This window comes from Trichomycterus rosablanca, chromosome 1 (genome assembly GCF_030014385.1).
Source record: "Trichomycterus rosablanca isolate fTriRos1 chromosome 1, fTriRos1.hap1, whole genome shotgun sequence".
Classification (NCBI taxonomy): Eukaryota; Metazoa; Chordata; class Actinopteri; order Siluriformes; family Trichomycteridae; genus Trichomycterus; species Trichomycterus rosablanca.
The window spans coordinates 38,345,681-38,368,679 of NC_085988.1; the positions used below are offsets into that span (position 1 = coordinate 38,345,681).

Genomic DNA, 22,999 nt, shown 5'->3' on the forward strand with positions numbered 1-22,999 from the left:
TATCAATTTATTAGCAAACCATTTCCTACATTTGGTAAATAAATGATTGTGATGTTATAAATGCAATAAAACATAATTAAACAGTTTATTTAATTTTTTTTGTAAATTGTAATTTGTATCAAATCATTTTCTTTTCTTTATTTCACGGTTGTTTTTCTCTACTTTAGGCATTTTTTCTAGGAAGGCCACCAAACAAGGAGACATTCTTTCTCCGAGACACAGGAAGCCTGATAACAAGAGCTTTACAAGCTGCAGCCCATGCCAGGTTAATGAGAAGGTTAATACACTTGAGGTCTTTTGTAAGAGGAAAAAAACGCACAATGACAGTCATAAATATTTAAAATTTGAACACAATGACTACCTAACATTCATCATTTAGCCACCCTTAAAACTTACACTCTTTAAAAAAAGCACTCTTTTATCGATTTTGCTCAATCAATTCAGTTTTTGCTTTAGAGAGTGTGTTAGCTAATACTTGGTATTACTTACATTAGTTTAATTAGTGATCTGACAACATTTACATACATTTGTGGGAATATTTCCCCTTTTTCCTCCTAATTTCCTATTCCCTATTGCAATTCCCCTGCTGCTAGCACCACCTCTGTGGTGACATAAAAGTCATCTTTAAGAATTTAAAGTTAATGTAAAGAATGAAGTTGTGAAGTGACAGCTGATGTTACTTACCTTATTTTCTGTTTTGATCAGCTCTAAAACAGAGGACTGCTCATAAGGTAAAAGCTGCAGAATAAGACAAAGTAACTTTAGTGTGTCTGGAATCATAAACAAAATGCTTTCTACAGGTAAAAATCAAAACAACAATGAGATGAACACACACATTCAAAGCTATTGGATCCAGGGTAAAGTCCCAAACATCTCCAATGGAGTCATCAAGAGCTTCCTCAAAGGCTTTCAGTTGAGATGTGTAGCCCTCCAAGAACTTGTTGTAGTTTTTTAGCTGCACTTCTGTGTGAATTTCTAAATAAAGAGAGAAGTCCCAGTGTTTAATCAATAAATTGTTATAAGAACAACACAGTACACTCAGCACAACCCTTCCTTTAGTTTCTGGACTGCAGAAGCACAGTAAAAGTGACCATTTTGGTCTTATTTGGGCCAGTGATAGCTCAGTGGTTAAGGTACTGGACTAGTAAACAGAAGGTTGCCGGTTCAAGCCCCACCACCACCAAGTTGCCACTGTTGGGTCCCTGAGCAAGGCCCTTAACCCTCAGTTGCTCATTGTGTAAGTCGCTTTGGATAAAAGCGTCTGCTAAATGCTGAAAATGTAAATGTAAATGTATTGCTACATTTTGTATGTTTGTATGAATGGGCATTTAATTGTTTTTGGCATTTCTTTATGACAAGAATTCAACTTCATAAATTAGAAAATTGTTTTTATATTAATAATACATATAGACATGCTTATTTTAATAAACTAACACCCTTCTTGAACTTTATCTGGTATTTAAACATTGCAGATGTAATTTACACGTGTGAAGTACACATAGTTTGATTTTAAAACTGAACAAAATTATTTGAACACGTTTTAATATATTTTTAATCTTAAAAATGCAACGTGTTTTTGTTGTAATTTATTTTGCCAAAAAGTTATATCCCAATGGGCTTTTTAGTTACTACACAAGCACTTGGGGTACAATGATGCCCATTTTCCACTGTACGGTACCTTATAGTATGTTATGTATTTAAATGTATGATCCCACATTTAGTTGTTTTCATTGCCAAGTGACCCATATTGTACCATGCTAAATATGGTCACCCTTATTGGTATAAAGTGGCATATTTAAACCCCTACTGCAATAGATTCAAGCAGCTCTACAACAAAACCCGCAGTATGGCAAACCAAAAATCTTATTGTTGTTGCTATTGTTTACAGTCACAGTGGTTTGATTTGCTCTCAGCATCTGGTGGAGAATGCCGACACAGACTCATCTGTAGCAAACTTTTCCTACTTTCACCTAATACCCTTGTGCAATTAGAATCGGACACATCAGGTACAGTACAGATAGTTCTGGATTTAAATGTGTACCATTTCATACTGTGGTGTACCATTCAATAGAGTTCTGCGAAAATCATGGCTAAATGTATCCTTAAGCAAAAGTACATTTCGTATTTACAAACTTACGTCAGTACCACTTCCCACAAATGCCCAAAAGTTATGTACAGCATTTTTTATTTTACCTTTTTAACACAACAGAAAAAAGAAGTCTTGGGTGGTAATTTAGGCAAAAACTGTTTTAAACTGTTACCTGACTGGATGAGATGCAGCTTTCTCATCTCTTTAACTTTTATTCTCATTAAAAGAATTTAAGGATAAATGCAGAACATATTTAAAGGCAGTATATATATATATATATATATATATATATATATATATATATATATATATATATATATATATATATATATATATATATATATATATATATATATATACAGGGGTTGGACAAAATAACTGAAACACCTGTCATTTTAGTGTGGGAGGTTTCATGGCTAAATTGGACCAGTCTGGTGGCCAATCTTCATTAATTGCACATTGCACCAGTAAGAGCAGAGTGTGAAGGTTCAATTAGCAGGGTAAGAGCACAGTTTTGCTCAAAATATTGCAATGCACACAACATTATGGGTGACATACCAGAGTTCAAAAGAGGATAAATTGTTGGTGCACGTCTTGCTGGCGCATCTGTGACCAAGACAGCAAGTCTTTGTGATGTATCAAGAGCCACGGTATCCAGGGTAATGTCAGCATACCACCAAGAAGGACAAACCACATCCAACAGGATTAACTGTGGACGCAAGAGAAAGCTGTCTGAAAGGGATGTTCGGGTGCTAACCCGGATTGTATCTCCTGTTTCCACCAGAACTGTCCGTCGGGAGCTCCACAGGGTCAATATACACGGCCGGGCTGCTATAGCCAAACCTTTGGTCACTCGTGCCAATGCCAAACGTCGGTTTCAATGGTGCAAGGAGCGCAAATCTTGGGCTGTGGACAATGTGAAACATGTATTGTTCTCTGATGAGTCCACCTTTACTGTTTTCTCCACATCCGGGAGAGTTACGGTGTGGAGAAGCCCCAAAGAAGCGTACCACCCAGACTGTTGCATGCCCAGAGTGAAGCATGGGGGTGGATCAGTGATGGTTTGGGCTGCCATATCATGGCATTCCCTTGGCCCAATACTTGTGCTAGATGGGCGCGTCACTGCCAAGGACTACCGAACCATTCTGGAGGACCATGTGCATCCAATGGCGGTGCCGTGTATCAGGATGACAATGCACCAATGCACCAATACACACAGCAAGACTGGTGAAAGATTGGTTTGATGAACATGAAAGTGAGGTTGAACATCTCCCATGGCCTGCACAGTCACCAGATCTAAATATTATTGAGCCACTTTGGGGTGTTTTGGAGAAGCGAGTCAGGAAACGTTTTCCTCCACCAGCATCACGTAGTGACCTGGCCACTATCCTGCAAGAAGAATGGCTTAAAATCCCTCTGACCACTGTGCAGGACTTGTATATGTCATTTCCAAGACGAATTGACGCTGTATTGGCCGCAAAAGGAGGCCCTACACCATACTAATAAATTATTGTGGTCTAAAACCAGGTGTTTCAGTTATTTTGTCCAACCCATGTATGTATGTATGTATGTATGTATGTACAGGGGTTGGACAAAATAACTGAAACACCTGGTTTTAGACCACAATAATTTATTAGTATGGTGTAGGGCCTCCTTTTGCGGCCAATACAGCGTCAATTCGTCTTGGAAATGACATATACAAGTCCTGCACAGTGGTCAGAGGGATTTTAAGCCATTCTTCTTGCAGGATAGTGGCCAGGTCACTACGTGATGCTGGTGGAGGAAAACGTTTCCTGACTCGCTTCTCCAAAACACCCCAAAGTGGCTCAATAATATTTAGATCTGGTGACTGTGCAGGCCATGGGAGATGTTCAACTTCACTTTCATGTTCATCAAACCAATCTTTCACCAGTCTTGCTGTGTGTATTGGTGCATTGTCATCCTGATACACGGCACCGCCATTGGATGCACATGGTCCTCCAGAATGGTTCGGTAGTCCTTGGCAGTGACGCGCCCATCTAGCACAAGTATTGGGCCAAGGGAATGCCATGATATGGCAGCCCAAACCATCACTGATCCACCCCCATGCTTCACTCTGGGCATGCAACAGTCTGGGTGGTACGCTTCTTTGGGGCTTCTCCACACCGTAACTCTCCCGGATGTGGGGAAAACAGTAAAGGTGGACTCATCAGAGAACAATACATGTTTCACATTGTCCACAGCCCAAGATTTGCGCTCCTTGCACCATTGAAACCGACGTTTGGCATTGGCACGAGTGACCAAAGGTTTGGCTATAGCAGCCCGGCCGTGTATATTGACCCTGTGGAGCTCCCGACGGACAGTTCTGGTGGAAACAGGAGAGTCGAGGTGCACATTTAATTCTGCCGTGATTTGGGCAGCCGTGGTTTTATGTTTTTTGGATACAATCCGGGTTAGCACCCGAACATCCCTTTCAGACAGCTTCCTCTTGCGTCCACAGTTAATCCTGTTGGATGTGGTTTGTCCTTCTTGGTGGTATGCTGACATTACCCTGGATACCGTGGCTCTTGATACATCACAAAGACTTGCTGTCTTGGTCACAGATGCGCCAGCAAGACGTGCACCAACAATTTGTCCTCTTTTGAACTCTGGTATGTCACCCATAATGTTGTGTGCATTGCAATATTTTGAGCAAAACTGTGCTCTTACCCTGCTAATTGAACCTTCACACTCTGCTCTTACTGGTGCAATGTGCAATTAATGAAGATTGGCCACCAGACTGGTCCAATTTAGCCATGAAACCTCCCACACTAAAATGACAGGTGTTTCAGTTATTTTGTCCAACCCCTGTATGTATGTATGTATGTATATGTATGTATATATATATATATATATATATACTGTATATATCTATATATGTGCATTCTATATAGACATGGTTCATCTGGCCAACTTTAATGTTACAATAATGAAACAAGCATTTTACAATTTCATATTTTAGTTCCATTGTGAAACTGCTGGCCAATTGCATTACAAATGGCATTAAATATCTTTCTTTTTCACATTTACTGCTTTATGTATTATGATATTGTACAGCCAGGTTTCCCCTGCACCAAAAAAGGAAATCTCTTGCTCCCTTAAACATCTGATTATGATTACTTGACTTCATCATTTCTCATCAAATGTGTAATTGCCAGAATGTGATATTTTAGTTTACATTCTATTTCTTTAAATCCTCATTCTAATATAAAAGTGCAATATTGAAAACAGATTATAATATGCCTAATTTTAAAAGTATAGAGACCTTTGCCTCCAAAAAAGCATTCCATCATGCAATATATTGTTATTGGAGCATTCAACAAGAAAAACTACCTAAGAGAAGGTAAAAGAGAGAATCTCTGCTGCAGAATGTTAATGAAGCTTTAATCCAATAATGGGGAGGGCAAAGAAGACCAAAAGCAAAGAAATTCTATTCCATACACCTATTATATTGGAAGATAATAGAATATTCTGTTTAAAAAACTGTCAAACAATGCAGGTTCTGTAAATATCTCCGACTTCTGATTCCCTGTAATGTTCGTTTTTGTAAACAGTAAAAACATGTATATGTTATGTCCAAAATCACACGCTGTTTACTAGATAGTGCACTATTTGAAGACGTTCGCAATATCAAGTCTATGTATAAAAGCATAATGACGACTATTTAGTGCAATTATAAAACATCATTCATGATGTACTGTAAAATGTCAGCACGCAGAATTAGCAATTTAACCTGAAAAAACTCACAATTTACGCAAGTTCCCTTTGTAGGGGATAGGGAGCGGAGTACCGTTTAGGACACACACACACGCAACAGTTTGCTGTCAGTGATGGTCATATGACTGACAGTGGTAAGAGAATTGTACAGTAAGGCTACACGATGGATACTGTACACTCACTTAAACGCAACAGTTACGTTTAGTGGTCGCGTTAATCAATATATTGATATAATTATGTACCAACATTTAGACAACAAGCACTGAGTCTTGATTATTTGGCTTCCCAGACAGAATCACGAGATGCTACTTTCCTAGCTAACAGCTAAAGTTACTCTTGTATGTTTTACAGCAAGTCTATTCTTCCGAGTCTGTGCCTTTAATGACAATACAGAGTGCATTTTAATATAGTCTGGTACATTTACCTCCACAGCACAACACATCAACCTAGACTGCTAGCTAACTTAGCCTAGGTTAGCTAACTATTTAATACAAAACCAAACTGCGGGTTGTTTGCTAAACAAAGGCGCTTCTTACTCTGAGATCCATCATCAAATCGGTCGAATTCCCAGTCAGGAGAGATCGCCTCCACTGCCATGCTGAGAAAGAGCTGCTAACAGAATATAAAACACAGGCACCACTGCCTGATATCTGGCTGTGGTCGAAATGGCATACTAAGCACACTACTCGTACTAGACTCCGCCCTGAACCAGTATGTATTACGCGGTTTGAACACAAAACCAGCATAATCACACACGACAAAGAATCAGAAAACATACTACACTTATGCGAAACTGATTTACTGAAATAGTATTGCAGCCGAGGAGGCTCCTTTAAACTGACGGGTGTACAGCACAGATATACACTGCCTGGCCAAAAAAAAGGTCACACACTAATATTTGGTTGGATCGCCTTTAGCTTTGATTACGGCACACATTCGCTGTGGCATCGTTTCCACAAGCTTCTGCAATGTCACAACATTTATTTCTGTCCAGAGTTGCATTAATTTTTCCCCAAGATCAGGTTCAGGTCTTCTTAAGGCTACACAGCTGTTTAGTCCCAATCCCTTGAGTTCCTTTCGCATTGTGCGTGTGGAAATGTTCTTACTTTCACTATTAAACATATCCTGGAGTTCTACTGTAGTTTTTTATGATTTCATTTCACCAAACGTTTAAGTGATAGCCGATCATGATCATTCAAGATTTTTTTTCCTGACCACATTCCTTCCTCGAAGATGATGTTTCCCCACTGTCCTTTCACTTTTTAATAATGCGTTGGACAGTTCTTAACCCGATTTTAGTAGTTTCAGCAATCTCCTTAGATGTTTCCTCTGCTAGATGCATGCCGATAATTTGACCCTTCAGAAACAGATTAACATCTTTTCCACGACCACAGGATGTGTCTTTCGACATGGTTGTTTAACAAATGAGAAGCTACTCACTGCATCAGTTAGGGTTAAATAACTTGTTGCCAGCTGAAACATAATCACCCATGCAGTAATTATCCAATGGGAGGCTCTTACCTATTTGCTTAGTTAAATCCAGGTGGTGACCTTTTTTTTGGCCAGGCAGTGTACCATCAACACAACAGAACCAGTAAAAAGAGTCAAGCCCTCTAAAATCAACAGACTACCCACAAGTATTTCCAACCTATAACCATTAACACATTAGCAGACTCCTTTATCTAAAGCGACTTACAACTGTGACCAAACACAGTTCAAGCAATTGAGGGTTAAGGGCCTTGCTCAGAGTCCAAACAGTGGCAACTTGGCAGTGGTGGGGCTTATACCAGCAACCTTCTGGTTACTAATCCAGTACTTTAACCACTGGGCTACCACTACTATTATTTGCATAATTTGCAATTACAGTCCAGTGGGTGTGGCCCAAATACCCACCAATTGTTACATTGCCCCCTCTTTTCCATGTGTTTTAGGTGGCGTCCCGCTGCCGGCCGAAGTGCCTGCACAAAGTCTCTAAAGCGGCCGAATGGCCAGCGAGCTGGCAGAAGTGGTGACAGTGGTTGCAATTTCCCTCAGCTGCTCACAAGTGCAGGGCCGTCCCTGCAGTTCCTCCAGATAGGAAATGAGCTGGTCACAGTGGAGCTCCATTTTAAGCCACGTGCTGCCCCCCCATGATACACCACATCGGTCTCTTAAACACTGTGTACGATCCTGACCAGTCAATTGAGGGGCTTGTCAATGGTATATTAAATGTAAGTCTTGGTGGGTATGCAAATGTTTTCACAAAAGCTGATATAGGATGTCACAGTGTCTGTGTATCCATCTAGGCTGCTTGTAGCGTCAACAAACACCCACCAATCTGTTAACCCAATGCAGTCCTGGATTCTTTCTTTAGCCTTTTAGTAAATATTGTTTATGTTATCTGTGCTGCTACACTTGACCATAGTCATTACAGTTCTGTTGGCCACTGCAATATAATAAATCAAATTGACAATGTAAAATACATTACACCTACCACATAAAAACTAGACACAATAAAATGACTAGTATAATGATTTGTACACATTCAAAATAGCAAAAGAGCCAAGAACCAAGGGCACTCAAGAGGTATAAATACACAAACTAATTAGACTCACAATGTGAAACAGGTGCAGACAATAACAATAAGCTAATCACAGACAAGGGGTGTAGACTGGGCAGATAATATGTGTATGCTATCAGACAGCCAGAAGTCTACACAGTCATAAGACTGGCTGTGTGTCTGTAAGGGGCGGGACAATGACTGCTGCAATTATGGTCTCTCCCGGCCTCTGGTGCCAGCGCAACAAGGCAGGAATAATGGAAATTTGTTCAGACTATCATCTGACATGCTGAACTACAGCAGGAGGAGTTGAAGTAGGAGGTATCAGTAATACAGTGGTGAAGATGTGTAGCGTTACAGGTTCACTGCTCTGTTGGTTTGGATCCTGAGAAACAGCAGTACCTCAGGGACCTGACAATGGAAATACTGACTCTTCGTTACACAGGTGCTGTTGCTCTGCCTAAGGTAAGTGCTTATTTACATTTATCAAAACAAAATATTTAAAATAAACACTCACAGCTTAACTAAATGCCTGGTGCCTACAGTAATTTAAACAAAAAAATGAATGATGCACATTTTATGCTTTCATTTACTAATGCTAGTATGATATGTAAATCAAAACTTATTTTACTGTGTCCATCCGCACTCGTAAAGGGAATGGTTCCATATAAAATCATTAAAGGTTCATTATCCCCTTTTCATATATGAAACCACAAAAGGTACTACATAGAACTTTATGTTTAAGGAACCCTGATGTATTTTATGGGACATATAAAAGGTGTAAATACTCCCACAATACTACAATACTTTAATTTAAAGATATTAAGCAGAACAAAAAATTTTTTCCTTTAGTCCAAACTCTTTATGTTTGCAAAAAAGTAAATTTTATATTTTCAAACATCTTCCAAATATAAATATTCCAGTTACAGATTAGTTATACACATTTTTTTATATATGTATCGGTCTAGGTAATTGACAGGAGACATATACAATTCAGATTAACCCAGCTTCACATGTTTTATTTTGTGTGAAACCTGGAAATGTAACTACAATATTTTATAATAATAATAATAATAATAATTTAAAAAAAAACAAATTATATATATATATATATATATACAGTATATATATATATATACAGTGTATCACAAAAGTGAGTACACCCCTCACATTTCTGCAGATATTTAAGTATATCTTTTCATGGGACAACACTGACAAAATGACACTTTGACACAATGAAAAGTAGTCTGTGTGCAGCTTATATAACAGTGTAAATTTATTCTTCCCTCAAAATAACTCAATATACAGCCATTAATGTCTAAACCACCGGCAACAAAAGTGAGTACACCCCTTAGTGAAAGTTCCTGAAGTGTCAATATTTTGTGTGGCCACCATTATTTCCCAGAACTGCCTTAACTCTCCTGGGCATGGAGTTTACCAGAGCTTCACAGGTTGCCACTGGAATGCTTTTCCACTCCTCCATGACGACATCACGGAGCTGGCGGATATTCGAGACTTTGCGCTCCTCCACCTTCCGCTTGAGGATGCCCCAAAGATGTTCTATTGGGTTTAGGTCTGGAGACATGCTTGGCCAGTCCATCACCTTTACCCTCAGCCTCTTCAATAAAGCAGTGGTCGTCTTAGAGGTGTGTTTGGGGTCATTATCATGCTGGAACACTGCCCTGCGACCCAGTTTCCGGAGGGAGGGGATCATGCTATGCTTCAGTATTTCACAGTACATATTGGAGTTTATGTGTCCCTCAATGAAATGTAACTCCCTAACACCTGCTGCACTCATGCAGCCCCAGACCATGGCATTCCCACCACCATGCTTGACTGTAGGCATGACACACTTATCTTTGTACTCCTCACCTGATTGCCACCACACATGCTTGAGACCATCTGAACCAAACAAATTAATCTTGGTCTCATCAGACCATAGGACATGGTTCCAGTAATCCATGTCCTTTGTTGACATGTCTTCAGCAAACTGTTTGCGGGCTTTCTTGTGTAAAGACTTCAGAAGAGGCTTCCTTCTGGGGTGACAGCCATGCAGACCAATTTGATGGAGTGTGCGGCGTATGGTCTGAGCACTGACAGGCTGACCCCCCACGTTTTCAATCTCTGCAGCAATGCTGACAGCACTCCTGCGCCTATCTTTCAAAGACAGCAGTTGGATGTGATGCTGAGCACGTGCACTCAGCTTCTTTGGACGACCAACGCGAGGTCTGTTCTGAGTGGACCCTGCTCTTTTAAAACGCTGGATGATCTTGGCCACTGTGCTGCAGCTCAGTTTCAGGGTGTTGGCAATCTTCTTGTAGCCTTGGCCATCTTCATGTAGCGCAACAATTCGTCTTTTAAGATCCTCAGAGAGTTCTTTGCCATGAGGTGCCATGTTGGAACTTTCAGTGACCAGTATGAGAGAGTGTGAGAGCTGTACTACTAAATTGAACACGCCTGCTCCCTATGCACACCTGAGACCTAGTAACACTAACGAGTCACATGACATTTTGGAGGGAAAATGACAAGCAGTGCTCAATTTGGACATTTAGGGGTGTAGTCTCTTAGGGGTGTACTCACTTTTGTTGCCGGTGGTTTAGACATTAATGGCTGTATATTGAGTTTTTTTGAGAGAAGAATAAATTTACACTGTTATATAAGCTGCACACAGACTACTTTTCATTGTGTCAAAGTGTCATTTTGTCAGTGTTGTCCCATGAAAAGATATACTTAAATATCTGCAGAAATGTGAGGGGTGTACTCACTTTTGTGATACACTGTATATACAGTGTATCACAAAAGTGAGTACACCCCTCACATTTCTGCAAATATTTAATTATATCTTTTCATGGGACAACACTATAGACATGACACTTGGATATAACTTAGAGTAGTCAGTGTACAGCTTGTATAGCAGTGTAGATTTACTGTCTTCTGAAAATAACTCAACACACAGCCATTAATGTCTAAATAGCTGGCAACATAAGTGAGTACACCCCACAGTGAACATGTCCAAATTGTGCCCAAATTTGTCGTTGTCACTCCCTGGTGTCATGTGTCAAGGTTCCAGGTGTAAATGGGGAGCAGGGCTGTTAAATTTGGTGTTTTGGGTACAATTCTCTCATACTGGCCACTGGATATTCAACATGGCACCTCATGGCAAAGAACTCTCTGAGGATGTGAGAAATAGAATTGTTGCTCTCCACAAAGATGGCCTGGGCTATAAGAAGATTGCTAACACCCTGAAACTGAGCTACAGCATGGTGGCCAAGGTCATACAGCGGTTTTCCAGGACAGGTTCCACTCGGAACAGGCTTCGCCAGGGTCGACCAAAGAAGTTGAGTCCACGTGTTCGGCGTCATATCCAGAGGTTGGCTTTAAAAAATAGACACATGAGTGCTGCCAGCATTGCTGCAGAGGTTGAAGATGTGGGAGGTCAGCCTGTCAGTGCTCAGACCAAACGCCGCACACTGCATCAACTCGGTCTGCATGGTCGTCATCCCAGAAGGAAGCTGACGCACAAGAAAGCCCGCAAACAGTTTGCTGAAGACAAGCAGTCCAAGAACATGGATTACTGGAATGCCCTGTGGTCTGACGAGACCAAGATAAACTTGTTTGGCTCAGATGGTGTCCAGCATGTGTGGCGGCGCCCTGGTGAGAAGTACCAAGACAACTGTATCTTGCCTACAGTCAAGCATGGTGGTGGTAGCATCATGGTCTTGGGCTGCATGAGTGTTGCTGGCACTGGGGAGCTGCAGTTCATTGAGGGAAACATGAATTCCAACATGTACTGTGACATTCTGAAACATAGAGCATGATCCCCTCCCTTCGAAAACTGGGCCTCATGGCAGTTTTCCAACAGGATAACGACCCCAAACACAACCTCCAAGATGACAACTGCCTTGCTGAGGAAGCTGAAGGTAAAGGTGATGGACTAAACCCAATTGAGCACCTGTGGCGCATCCTCAAGTGGAAGGTGGAGGAGTTCAAGGTGTCTAACATCCACCAGCTCCGTGATGTCATCATGGAGGAGTGGAAGAGGATTCCAGTAGCAACCTGTGCAGCTCTGGTGAATTCCATGCCCAGGAGGGTTAAGGCAGTGCTGGATAATAATGGTGGTCACACAAAATATTGACACTTTGGGCACAATTTGGACATGTTCACTGTGGGGTGTACTCACTTATGTTGCCAGCTATTTAGACATTAATGGCTGTGTGTTGAGTTATTTTCAGAAGACAGTAAATCTACACTGCTATACAAGCTGTACACTGACTACTCTAAGTTATATCCAAGTTTCATGTCTATAGTGTTGTCCCATGAAAAGATATAATAAAATATTTGCAGAAATGTGAGGGGTGTACTCACTTTTGTGATACACTGTATATATACACACACACACACACACACACACACACACACACACACACACACACACACACACACACACACACACACACACACACACACACACATGCAAAATGTATATGTTTACTCATCACCTTTAAAATGAAGGGGTGCCAAAACCTTGACATACATCTGTAACTGCAGTATGATTTGTTGTACAATAATCCAATTCATTTCCTTAATTGCTCATTTATTGTTACTGTTGGTTTGCATGTGTATTTTTATGCTTCTTCTCTCTGTTTTTTGATAGGACGGATATCGGCCAACAAATAACTTTTCAAAAGCATTACAGAAAACTTTCACTATGCACAGTATTATATCATAATCATAAAGTATTTTGAAAATAACAAGACATTAAATACAATTAATTTGCATATATTTGCACAATATATCCTACATTTCACAAAAACCTAGAATTTGTACATTAAGTCTTTGAAGAAATGTTTAAACAGTTAAATATATTTATGGATTTAACTAATCAGAATGTGGTAAAATGGACAACAGCTCACCCTGAGATTAGAAATGATGAGACTTTGCCTTCATTATGTCAGTATGGAGAACTTGATAAACCCTGCGGTCTCCCCCAAAGTAACACAACAGATACAGAAGATGGATACTCAGAGTGGGACCCATTGATTTCAAACAGTCCTTTGCGACTGTCATCAACTTCAGATAGTGAAGAGGAACAGAACTCCATTTGTGCAAAGGCAATGCCAAATGAATCTGCTTGCAGTATGGTACTTCAAATACTGGTTCCATTTTTTCTGGCAGGATTTGGAACAGTGATGGCTGGCATGCTGTTGGACACTGTGCAGGTAAGTATAGAAGTGTGAAAACAGGTAGACTCTGGGTTAGATGTTGATGGGTGATAGATCTTTGTGTATTGGCAAGGAAGCACTGGGATGTGTTTCAAACAGTATCCGAGATCTTTATTCTGGTGCCGGCATTACTTGGACTAAAAGGGAACCTCGAAATGACACTGGCATCAAGACTCTCCACAGCGGTAAGTACAAAATAACTTACTGTGCTTTAATTTACCTCTATTTTCCTATATTATGCTGCCTTACTTTTGTAACACAAAACTCAAAAACATTTAGATTTTTAAAAAGCTAATAGCATGTCCTGTGCAAATGTGAGTTACTATCCAAAACAGCACTACTGTACATTAATGCATCTGATGTAGTAACAATGTTAGACATCGTAATGGAACTTTGTGTGTTAAAACATTCAAGATTAAATTCCCCCCAATGTGGCCACTTGCTGCACTTGCAAAGCAGAATACAGAGCTTGTTCTGGGTTGGTATGAAAACCTGCACGCTCATCTTTTGTGTGTAAAGTCCTATTCAGACAAATGTGAATTTCATGAAGTGGTTTTATTAGCATACAACATACAGTAGGTATACACCATAGACTAATTAGTGGGTAAAATGGCATTTTATGGTGTAATTAAATAAAAAATATTTAATCAATACATTAAAATACATTACTATTGTCTCATTATAGTTCCTACTATGTCATTCCTGATGTAATATGTTACATACTTTTTCCATGGTCACATGATCTTGGTTGTGTTGTCAAACATTGCATTGTGCTGCAAAGAAAACAATGTTTGTGGTTAAACTCAAATCCAGTCCTGCTGCAGCGGTTAAAATTGTTGGCAGCCTAAAAATCTTAACAACCTCATTAAATGAGTAATGCTAAAGAGGTGTGCTATGTTATTATACACTGTTATTGTATTTGAATGTTTGCATACAGTTTGAATTCTAAAAAACTCTTACATTTATAATGACTCAACTACCAACTGGTTTAACAGAGCTGCATATTTAATACAGGTTAATGTTGGCAAAATAAACTCCTCAAGAGAGAAGTGGAACCTAATTGTTGGAAACCTTGCCCTTAAGCAGGTAAACAGAATTTCTCTTTTACAAGCCCCATTTCAAGAAAAGTTTGGACATTTTATGAACATGCAATGCAAACATGAATATGTGATTTGTTAATTTTCTTAAACCTTTATTTAACTAACATAAGTATAAACAAATGCCAATATTTCATTTGTTGGTTGTATTATGTAAATTTAAATTGAGTTTTATGCCTGTGACACACAAAACAAATAAGGGGCAAAATAATAGTAAAAACTTTTTTTGTTAAAAATAATATTCAGGTAAAACTATTATAAAACATTCCACAATTAGCAGGTAAATCGGTAACATTTAAAGGTCATGACTGGGTATAAAAGGCTCCACCAAGGCTAAGTCTTCTTAAGCAATGATTTGTCTTGACATAAAATCTTTCAGTGCATGAAATCTTTTCAGTTTAGGTCTGTCACAATCTACTGCATATATTTTTGTGAAAGAACTGGGAAATCCAGAAAATCTCTGGGATTTTTGTGTGGGGCAAGGTCGTACACCGCTGTTGAATGTACATTACCTCTAAGCACTCAGGTGGCATTGCATGAGAAACTGTCATGCTATTGTGATGAATATAGCCACAGTTACTTAACACAGTCCAAGAAATGCAACCTGAAACTCTACTACACAAAAAGAAAGAAATACATCATTTCATGCAGAAATGCCACTGAGTTATCTGGGCCCCAGATCCATATGGATCCATATCCATTTCCATATGGGATAAAAGACAATTGAAACATGTGCTGTGGTCTGATGACTTCAGATTTTCTTTGGAAAAAATTAGTTCTCTGTGCCATCCAGGCTGTTATCAGCAAAAGGTGCAAAAGCCAACATGGTATGGCAGTGCATTATTGCCCACAGGATGGATGACTTTCATATGTGTAAAGGTACAGTTGATGTGTAGACATATATTGGGATTTTAGAGAGATGTATGCTGCTATCAGTGCAATGTCGTTTCCCAGGAGATTCACACTGTTCAGCAAGACTATGCCAGGCTTCATTCTGCACATGCAACAGCAGTGTAGCTTCATTTAAAAATACTTAAATCAGTAAAATACCATATATATAATTATGGAATTATGGATAAATTAAATGTTCTAAATTCTGATGCACAGTAATAAAGAATATTAATCCTAGACTTAAAGTTTGTTTTTATTCTCCTTATAGGTTCAGGCCACAGTACTAGGTTTTCTTGCTGCTTTGGCTGCTTCTGTTTTTGGATGGGTTCTGGATAAGAAACTTACCATGAACCACACAGTAATGTTATGCTGCAGTAGTGTTGTGACAGCATTTATGGCATCTTTGTTGCAAGGTAGGAATATGGCTTTTAAACTAAATTCAATAAATTTACATTAAATTCTAAGTGAATTTTTTTTTCTTATGCCATCACTAAATTATAAGAGCATATTATGAGATCTGTCAGAATGGCACAGAAATGGAATTCTCAAAATAAGTGGTTGCAGAATAAGTATGTGTTGTATGGACCAATTATGTAACTAACTATTGTACACACTGAGTGCCATTTTACCTGTATGTAATTTGCTTCTTAAAGGTATCATTATGGTGGGTGTGATTGTTGGATCAAAGAGGACAGGCATTAACCCAGATAACATAGCAGCACCAATCGCAGCCAGTTTTGGTGATCTTATTACTCTGGGCCTGCTTGCTGTCATCAGTCAAGGGTTCTTCAAATACAACGGTAAGACAAAATAAATTAAAAGTAAGTTATGAGTATAATGATCTTTTGGCCTTATTCTTCACTCTCTTTTTGTCTGATTCTTTTTAGAGAGCCAGCCACTGGTTATCTACACAGTGTGTATTTCTTTTCTGTGTCTAACACCAGTCTGGGTGGTAATTTCATTTCGTCACTCAGAGAGCCGTAAACTCCTGTATTGTGGTTGGGAACCTGTAATCACAGCCATGGTTATTAGCAGGTCAGTAATTGATTTAAATTTTACAATCTGGTCGCAAACATTTTCCCATTAAAATATAACTGATTTAAAGCTGCAGTGTGTAAATGTAGCACCATTACTAAATCAACCTAGGAAAACTTACTGGGCGCTCAGGTGGCGCAGCGGGATTTTCTACTAGCACACCAGTGCAGGGATTTTAAACTCTCTGAGTCAAATCTCCACTCTGCTACTGATCGGCCAAGCGCCCCCTAGCAAGCACAGTTTCCCACTAATCTGCTGGGTAGAAAAAGACCGGACTAAAAAGGGGGTTGGATCTTTGATGCTGTGTAAGGTCCCTGGTTAGTAGCCTGAGGCACCTGTACAAAAGCGGAGGAACGTGAAGATCAGTGCGTGAGACTGGCCTCACATGCAAATGCACCAAAGAATTGGGCGAATAAGAAGGGGTCGGTGGACTGCACACACGTTGGAGGGAGCATGTGTCAGGCAAATATACCCTCCTCAGATGCAGTTGGGGTCCCCATCAGAGGAAGACTAATTGGCTATGCTAAATTGGGAGAAAAAGGAGGAAATACATAAATAAAATAGCAAAAAAGATCAATTTACTTCTGATTCATTATAGGTTGTTGCCACAAACCAAGAATTTATTGTAATCACAGGTACCCCCCACAGGTTTTAGTTTTCCCATGTGTGGTGCAACACCATCCCAAGTTTTTATTTGCTACCTGACTTATCTTCTCTTGTTTCACTGGTGAGCATTTGGTTTGCAACACTTGTATGAGTAGCTGGTGGGGTTGTTTCCAGGGTACATTTGTTTCTACTTAAGTATATGGCTTTATTTTTGTGTTTATTACATAAAATCAGTAAAGCTTAACAGGATTAGTTGTTCATCCATGTGATTGAAGGCTAGTTATTGCACCACACTGTAAGCCCGGATAAGTTCAATCTACTTAAAAAATTTGAGGAAACCGGTTGCCTTAAAAAAGTTAAGTAATGTATAATGAAAACTTGAGTTAGCATAACTTAAAACATTAAGTTATTACACCTAAAAGGCAAGTTGATTAAACTTTATTTTTTGCTTTTCCCAATAATTCTACTTATTATCTTGAGCTCAATGGACAAAAATATTGATTTCTTCTTAGTTTTCATGTTAATTACGTTTTAAATATCAATTAGAAATGTTTATAGAAAAACAGACAGAATAATAAAGTTATTTTTCTTTATTTCACTTCAGAAGTATTTACATAAAATACAATATGTCAAGAAAACATCTTAAAAACTGTACAAACTGTATATAAAGTTTTGATGAAACTCTTCACAGTAACCATGAACCTGTACTCAGTTTCACACAGCAAGCTGAAAAAAGGCGGACTTACACTTAAATGGTGGCGTTTTTCTGTTTAATTACCTTAACTTTTTTAAGTTAATCTGATAGAAAAGTATTTTTTTTTGTTTAGTAAACTTAAATCTTTTAGCACATTTAAATGTGTACTCAAATGAGTACATTGTACTCATTTTAATTTTTTAGTAGAGCAAAAAAACTTAAATAATTTATGTAAGTTGTACTAAAAATGTTTGATTAGATATAAAGTCCAGGCTAACAGTGCACACAAGGAGCTTACTTTTTTCATCCCAGTTTTTTTTTCCCAGCTTAAAGCATTCACACACACTTTTTCTACAAGTGTTTGTTCCCCCTACTATATATGCCAGCCGAACAAATAACAAACCCAGGTTTTCATTTGACAGATCTGGTCAATTTACATATTCAGTTATACATTCACTTATTTATTTAAACATAGTATACGTTTACATAAAGCTCTATATTTAGAATTATATGGAAATAAAATATGCTTTGGTCACAAGTGGGATTTATCAAAACTTTTTCATTTTTAATTTGTTTGATACAAGCTTAACATGCCAGAATCACACCCTGATCTCCTTTATCCCCCCATCTCTGTAAAGGCGCCATCGATCAACCAGCAGAGGTCGTCAATGCATCAGTTATAAGGAATCCTGTCCAGCATCCAACCCAATAGACGAGCCAATCATTGTCCGTGTAGGCATCCATTCAAAATCACAAGTTTGAGATGTCAGCTCTAGTGTGCTAGCATGTTTTAATGCTATGGCACCTAAGTGCGTAAAGTTTTAATAAGAACTGGTGAGATTGACACTGCTTTATTATCCACTAGAAATGCACTTGAATATGCTTTCTGGCCAATAATATATTGGGAAACTGCCCTTTAGACAAGAACTGGTATCACAAATGTCATGCAGCTTACAATGCACAAAAAACTAATTGGGCAATGGTACCAGTGTTTACACCTTGTTGAAAATGTTGCTGCACCAATGTAACTTTAGAAACACTACCTTTATCTACCATCTATAGTAGATATTGCTATACATGTCTGCCCCTGGTTAGCACATAGCACTTCATGTAGTGGGTATACTTTAGGAAAGGAATGATGTACTGTAATTTATTAACCATTTTACATTTACCTTTATCTTCTTTTAATATAGACCAATAAAGTAAAATACATACTTATGTTTGTTCTCAGCATGGGTGGACTTATTTTGAAGAAAACCATGACTAATTCAAATCTAACGGGACTAGTGATTTATTCACCTGTTATAAACGGTAAGTAAAGATAATAGCAGTTTTTTACTTCACTTTGTTATCTCTCTTTTTGGAGTACAATATTTTATGTGAAGACAATACAGAGTGGTGACTATAATTGTCAGTGGCATTTAATATGTTCTTGTAAAAACATATTAATGGAGTGCAGAATAGCAACCATAATAAAAAAATTTAATCACACAAAATTTTTATAACAAATTGTATTCCTTTGTTTAACTGTTTATACATGCTTTAGGTGTTGGTGGTAACCTGGCTGCTATCCAATCTAGTCGTATAACCACATACCTTCATTATCACTGTTCTCTGGGAGAACTGACTGAGAAGGCCAATGGCTGTTTCTGTCCATTTCATATATTTTTTAGTAAAGGTAAATACACACCTGCAATGTTAATGCTATAAATGCTAATTGTTATGAATGACCCAAAGACGTAAAACAATCAGTTGCTATTGTAAATGTCTCTAATACATGAAAATTACTGTAACCATGATGCAGATGCCACCCACACATATGTACGTAAGGCTTATTTTTGCTGTAGTGGAATTCATTTATGCAGCCTTTTAGATGAGGGCCTAGTTGGCCCGAACGGTTGAGAATTATTGCCTTAAAACATTACTTTGATTACTTTTGTAAACATACTAATGTATGTTTTTGTGTGGTAGGGTACAACAGCAAAACGGCACAGGTTTTGCTTCTACTAGCCATTCCAGGCCATGTGGTTTTTCTCTACATCATTTATTTAATGCAAGGTGACAACACCAGCCCAACAGCAGTCTTTATTACCCTCTACTTATTAGCAGCTTTCACACAGGTTAGAAATGATTTTTACTGTTCTTTAAACAGTGTGCATAGTTATGTTGTAATGTGGGATGTAATCGTAATTATTTAATTAAGTATTTATGTTTCCTTAGGTTTTTCTACTGCTGTGCATAGCTGACTGGATGGTTCGTTGTTTGTGGCATTATGGCCGAGACCCAGATAGCTTTTCTATCCCATATTTGACAGCGATAGGGGATCTACTTGGAACCAGCCTGTTAGCCCTCTGTTTTTACTTGCTCTGGTTTATCAGTAACAAGGACACACATTTAGGAAAGTGAGATAACAGGAACTTTATCTAACTTTATCTTTTTTATTATTTTTTTTTATTAAAAACATATTAACGGATTTAACAATTGTAATTTGTTCTCACAATTTGTTTTACATTTACAAATATGTTTAAAATGTATGCAGGCTGAATGCCTGTCAGTCCTCTACTTAACATTCCATGTCCCTCAAATACTGCTAACAAACCACTAAGGTGAATGAACACATTTACTGGACAGAGTGTAACCCACGATATCAGCAGTGGTATAGAGGTTGATGGTTGAGGTCATTTTGTGAACCAACATAAAACATGCATGATTTGCATATTTGACCATCAACTCAAAACGGTAAAATTTCTATAGTCTCAATAAAATAGTGAGCAAACCATCTGTTGCACTTTGCTGACTCCATGTGGCATGTTTTAGCAGAACAGGTCATTTATTTGATTTATGGGAATTTACATGGACGTTCAGGGCTTTTAAAGTGGCAAACAGTATTGACTAAAAAAAATGATACATTCTATGCTTATTAATGCCACACAATTAATAAAAAGCTTTTTTCTTGTCTGTGTTGTTGTAGGTAAATCCAGCATTTTGTTGAAGGTTATTACTTTGAAATAACCGTCAAACCCACATTTGTCTATGTTTAGCTGTATTTTTCTTAATGTTTAACTTTTTAAACCTTTGTTATAGCTCGGGGTGCTGAGAAATTTTGAGAACCAGCGTTTCCGAGAGTCTAAAACGCTTATGGTTTAAAAAAAAAAGCTTAATGTGGTTTATTGTACTAAAAGAACGCCATATGAACACCTCAGACCAAACTTCTCTCAGGTTTTGCTGCTTCTCATGTGAATGCGACCCTAGGAGGGTCGTGAGGCGAAAAGACGAAAAATAAGTCGCAGAGAAAAATTAAAAACTTTAATAAAAAATGTAATAAGCTTGTACGCCCCCTTGTGGAGGCTTTATGTTACATCTTTTAAACCACAGAGTGTCAGGCGCCTCATCTGTGCATGCGTTTTCATTATGCTCCGCTCTGGGAAGCTCTGGCGACATCTGGTGGAGCTAAAGAGAACTGCCCCAGTTTTACCTCTATAGTTCTACCACTAGATTTCCCCCATTGCTGATCATGCATACCTGGTCCCAATCTGCTCTTCAATACTAACCCTTTAAAAGCCTCTGGTTTCCCTCCACTCCTTACCAGATCGTCTGTTGATGCCACTACAAACTGAGATCAGCTCTCCTTCCTCTGAAACACAAAGTCTCTCGTCTTTTCCCCTAAACGCCAAACCTCCCTATTTTCCTGGACGTCTTGCTTCTTCCTTTCCCTGGACGCCCTGCTTCATTGTTTTCCTGGACGCAAGCCTTCCCCTCTCCTGGATCTCCTGTTCCTCACCACCCTTCTCCTCCTCAGTCTCCACTGTCCACGCCGGTTCCACCTGCATTTTGAATTAGAAATACAAAATTGCCCATGACGGTGTTTGACATTAAACTTGTGAACTGATAAATCTTGTTTAACGAGTAACCGTTTCTGTCATGAATGTAACCAAGGTGTGTAAAACATGACATTAAAATCCTAATAAATAAGTAAATAAATAAATAAGAAGCGTAAGAAAACAATAAAGAAGTAAAGGTAAAGTGCAGGTTTTATTGTATTTACGTATATATTGATTTTTAACTGTTAGTAATGGAGAGAACTTATGAGCAGTAATAGAACGACAGGTTTAGTTTTCCTGTGTAGTTTTTTTAGTACATTAATCCACGTTAACCTTTGTTTTTACGATAAGCGTTTTCACCTTGGAAAAGGTGATTCTCACAATTTATCAGAACCCCCCGCTATAAATGCTGATTTGTCTCATATTCGCACTTTGATGATGTATTACAGCACTGCACGAGTTACACGGTACTACTGGTATTTGAAATGCCCTGCAACATCACGAAAACGCCAGAGCGTCGCAGTGACAGCAATTTTTGACCATTCCTTGGTTTTCTAAAGTAACTAGCAAACTACAACAATGTATCATATTGTGTATGTAATATGTAAATAAACATGATTTTTATGAACATAACAGGTTTGTGTCATGTGTACATTGTGTTGTATTGCTCGTGATTAGCTAATGTACAAGTAAAAAGCTAAATTAATTTTCTGTCGAATTTTGCAGTGTTTCTGGTTACTTTCACATTGTTGGTAGTTTTCAGCAACATTAGTCTGGCACATTCCAGTTGTACCATTTGCAAGTGGCACGGTGGCTCAGTGGGTAGCACTCACAGCAAGAAGGTCCTGGGTTCGATCCCTAGGTAAGCGGTCCGGGTCCTTTCTGTGTGGAGTTTGCATGTTCTCCTCGTGTCTGCGTGGGTTTCCTCTGGGAGCTCCGGTTTCCTCCCACAGTCCAAAGACATGCAAGTGAGGTGAACTGGAGATACAAAATTCAGTCCATGAGTGTGTTTGACATTAAACTTGTGAACTGATGAATCTTGTGTAATGAGTAACTACTGTTTCAGAATCAGAATCTTTATTTTCGCCATCTTCATTTTGTACCAGGTGTACAAGTAATTTCTTTTGGTGCTGGTGTCAACATATAAACAATCCAATTAAATAATAGAAAGTTGTACTATATATAAACATAGAATAAAAAATATTTAAAAAATAACAGCAGCAACAACAACAGTATAGCATCCGATGAAGTGTGCAATACAGATGTATAG

General features: G+C 38.6%; 2 protein-coding genes across 3 annotated transcripts in view; one reads left to right on the forward strand and one right to left on the reverse strand.

Annotated features, from left to right (window-relative positions):
• Positions 1–6,421, reverse strand: part of washc4 (WASH complex subunit 4) — a 30,205-nt gene extending 23,784 nt beyond the window's left edge. The window contains exons 1-3 of the mRNA XM_062992530.1: positions 6,361–6,421; positions 836–975; positions 685–738 (exon numbers count right to left, since the gene is read on the reverse strand). Coding sequence (XP_062848600.1) covers positions 685–738; positions 836–975; positions 6,361–6,421 — 255 coding nt within the window. The remainder of the gene's footprint in view (positions 1–684; positions 739–835; positions 976–6,360) is intronic.
• Positions 6,422–13,389: 6,968 nt separating this feature from the next.
• On the forward strand, positions 13,390–22,347 carry slc41a2a (solute carrier family 41 member 2a). Of its 2 annotated transcripts, none has more exons than XM_062992554.1 (11): positions 13,390–13,582; positions 13,663–13,770; positions 14,600–14,671; positions 15,842–15,986; positions 16,227–16,373; positions 16,461–16,608; positions 19,140–19,219; positions 19,455–19,586; positions 19,880–20,028; positions 20,129–20,310; positions 22,179–22,347. In XM_062992554.1, the coding sequence occupies exons 1-11, from the start codon at positions 13,478–13,480 to the stop codon at positions 22,285–22,287; spliced, it is 1,377 nt and encodes a 458-aa protein (XP_062848624.1). In that variant the 5' UTR covers positions 13,390–13,477; the 3' UTR covers positions 22,288–22,347. The 2 variants fall into 2 exon arrangements, with proteins under 2 accessions (XP_062848624.1, XP_062848632.1); XM_062992562.1 differs by having other exon boundaries at positions 13,559–13,582; positions 13,659–13,770.
• Positions 22,348–22,999: the final 652 nt, after the last annotated feature.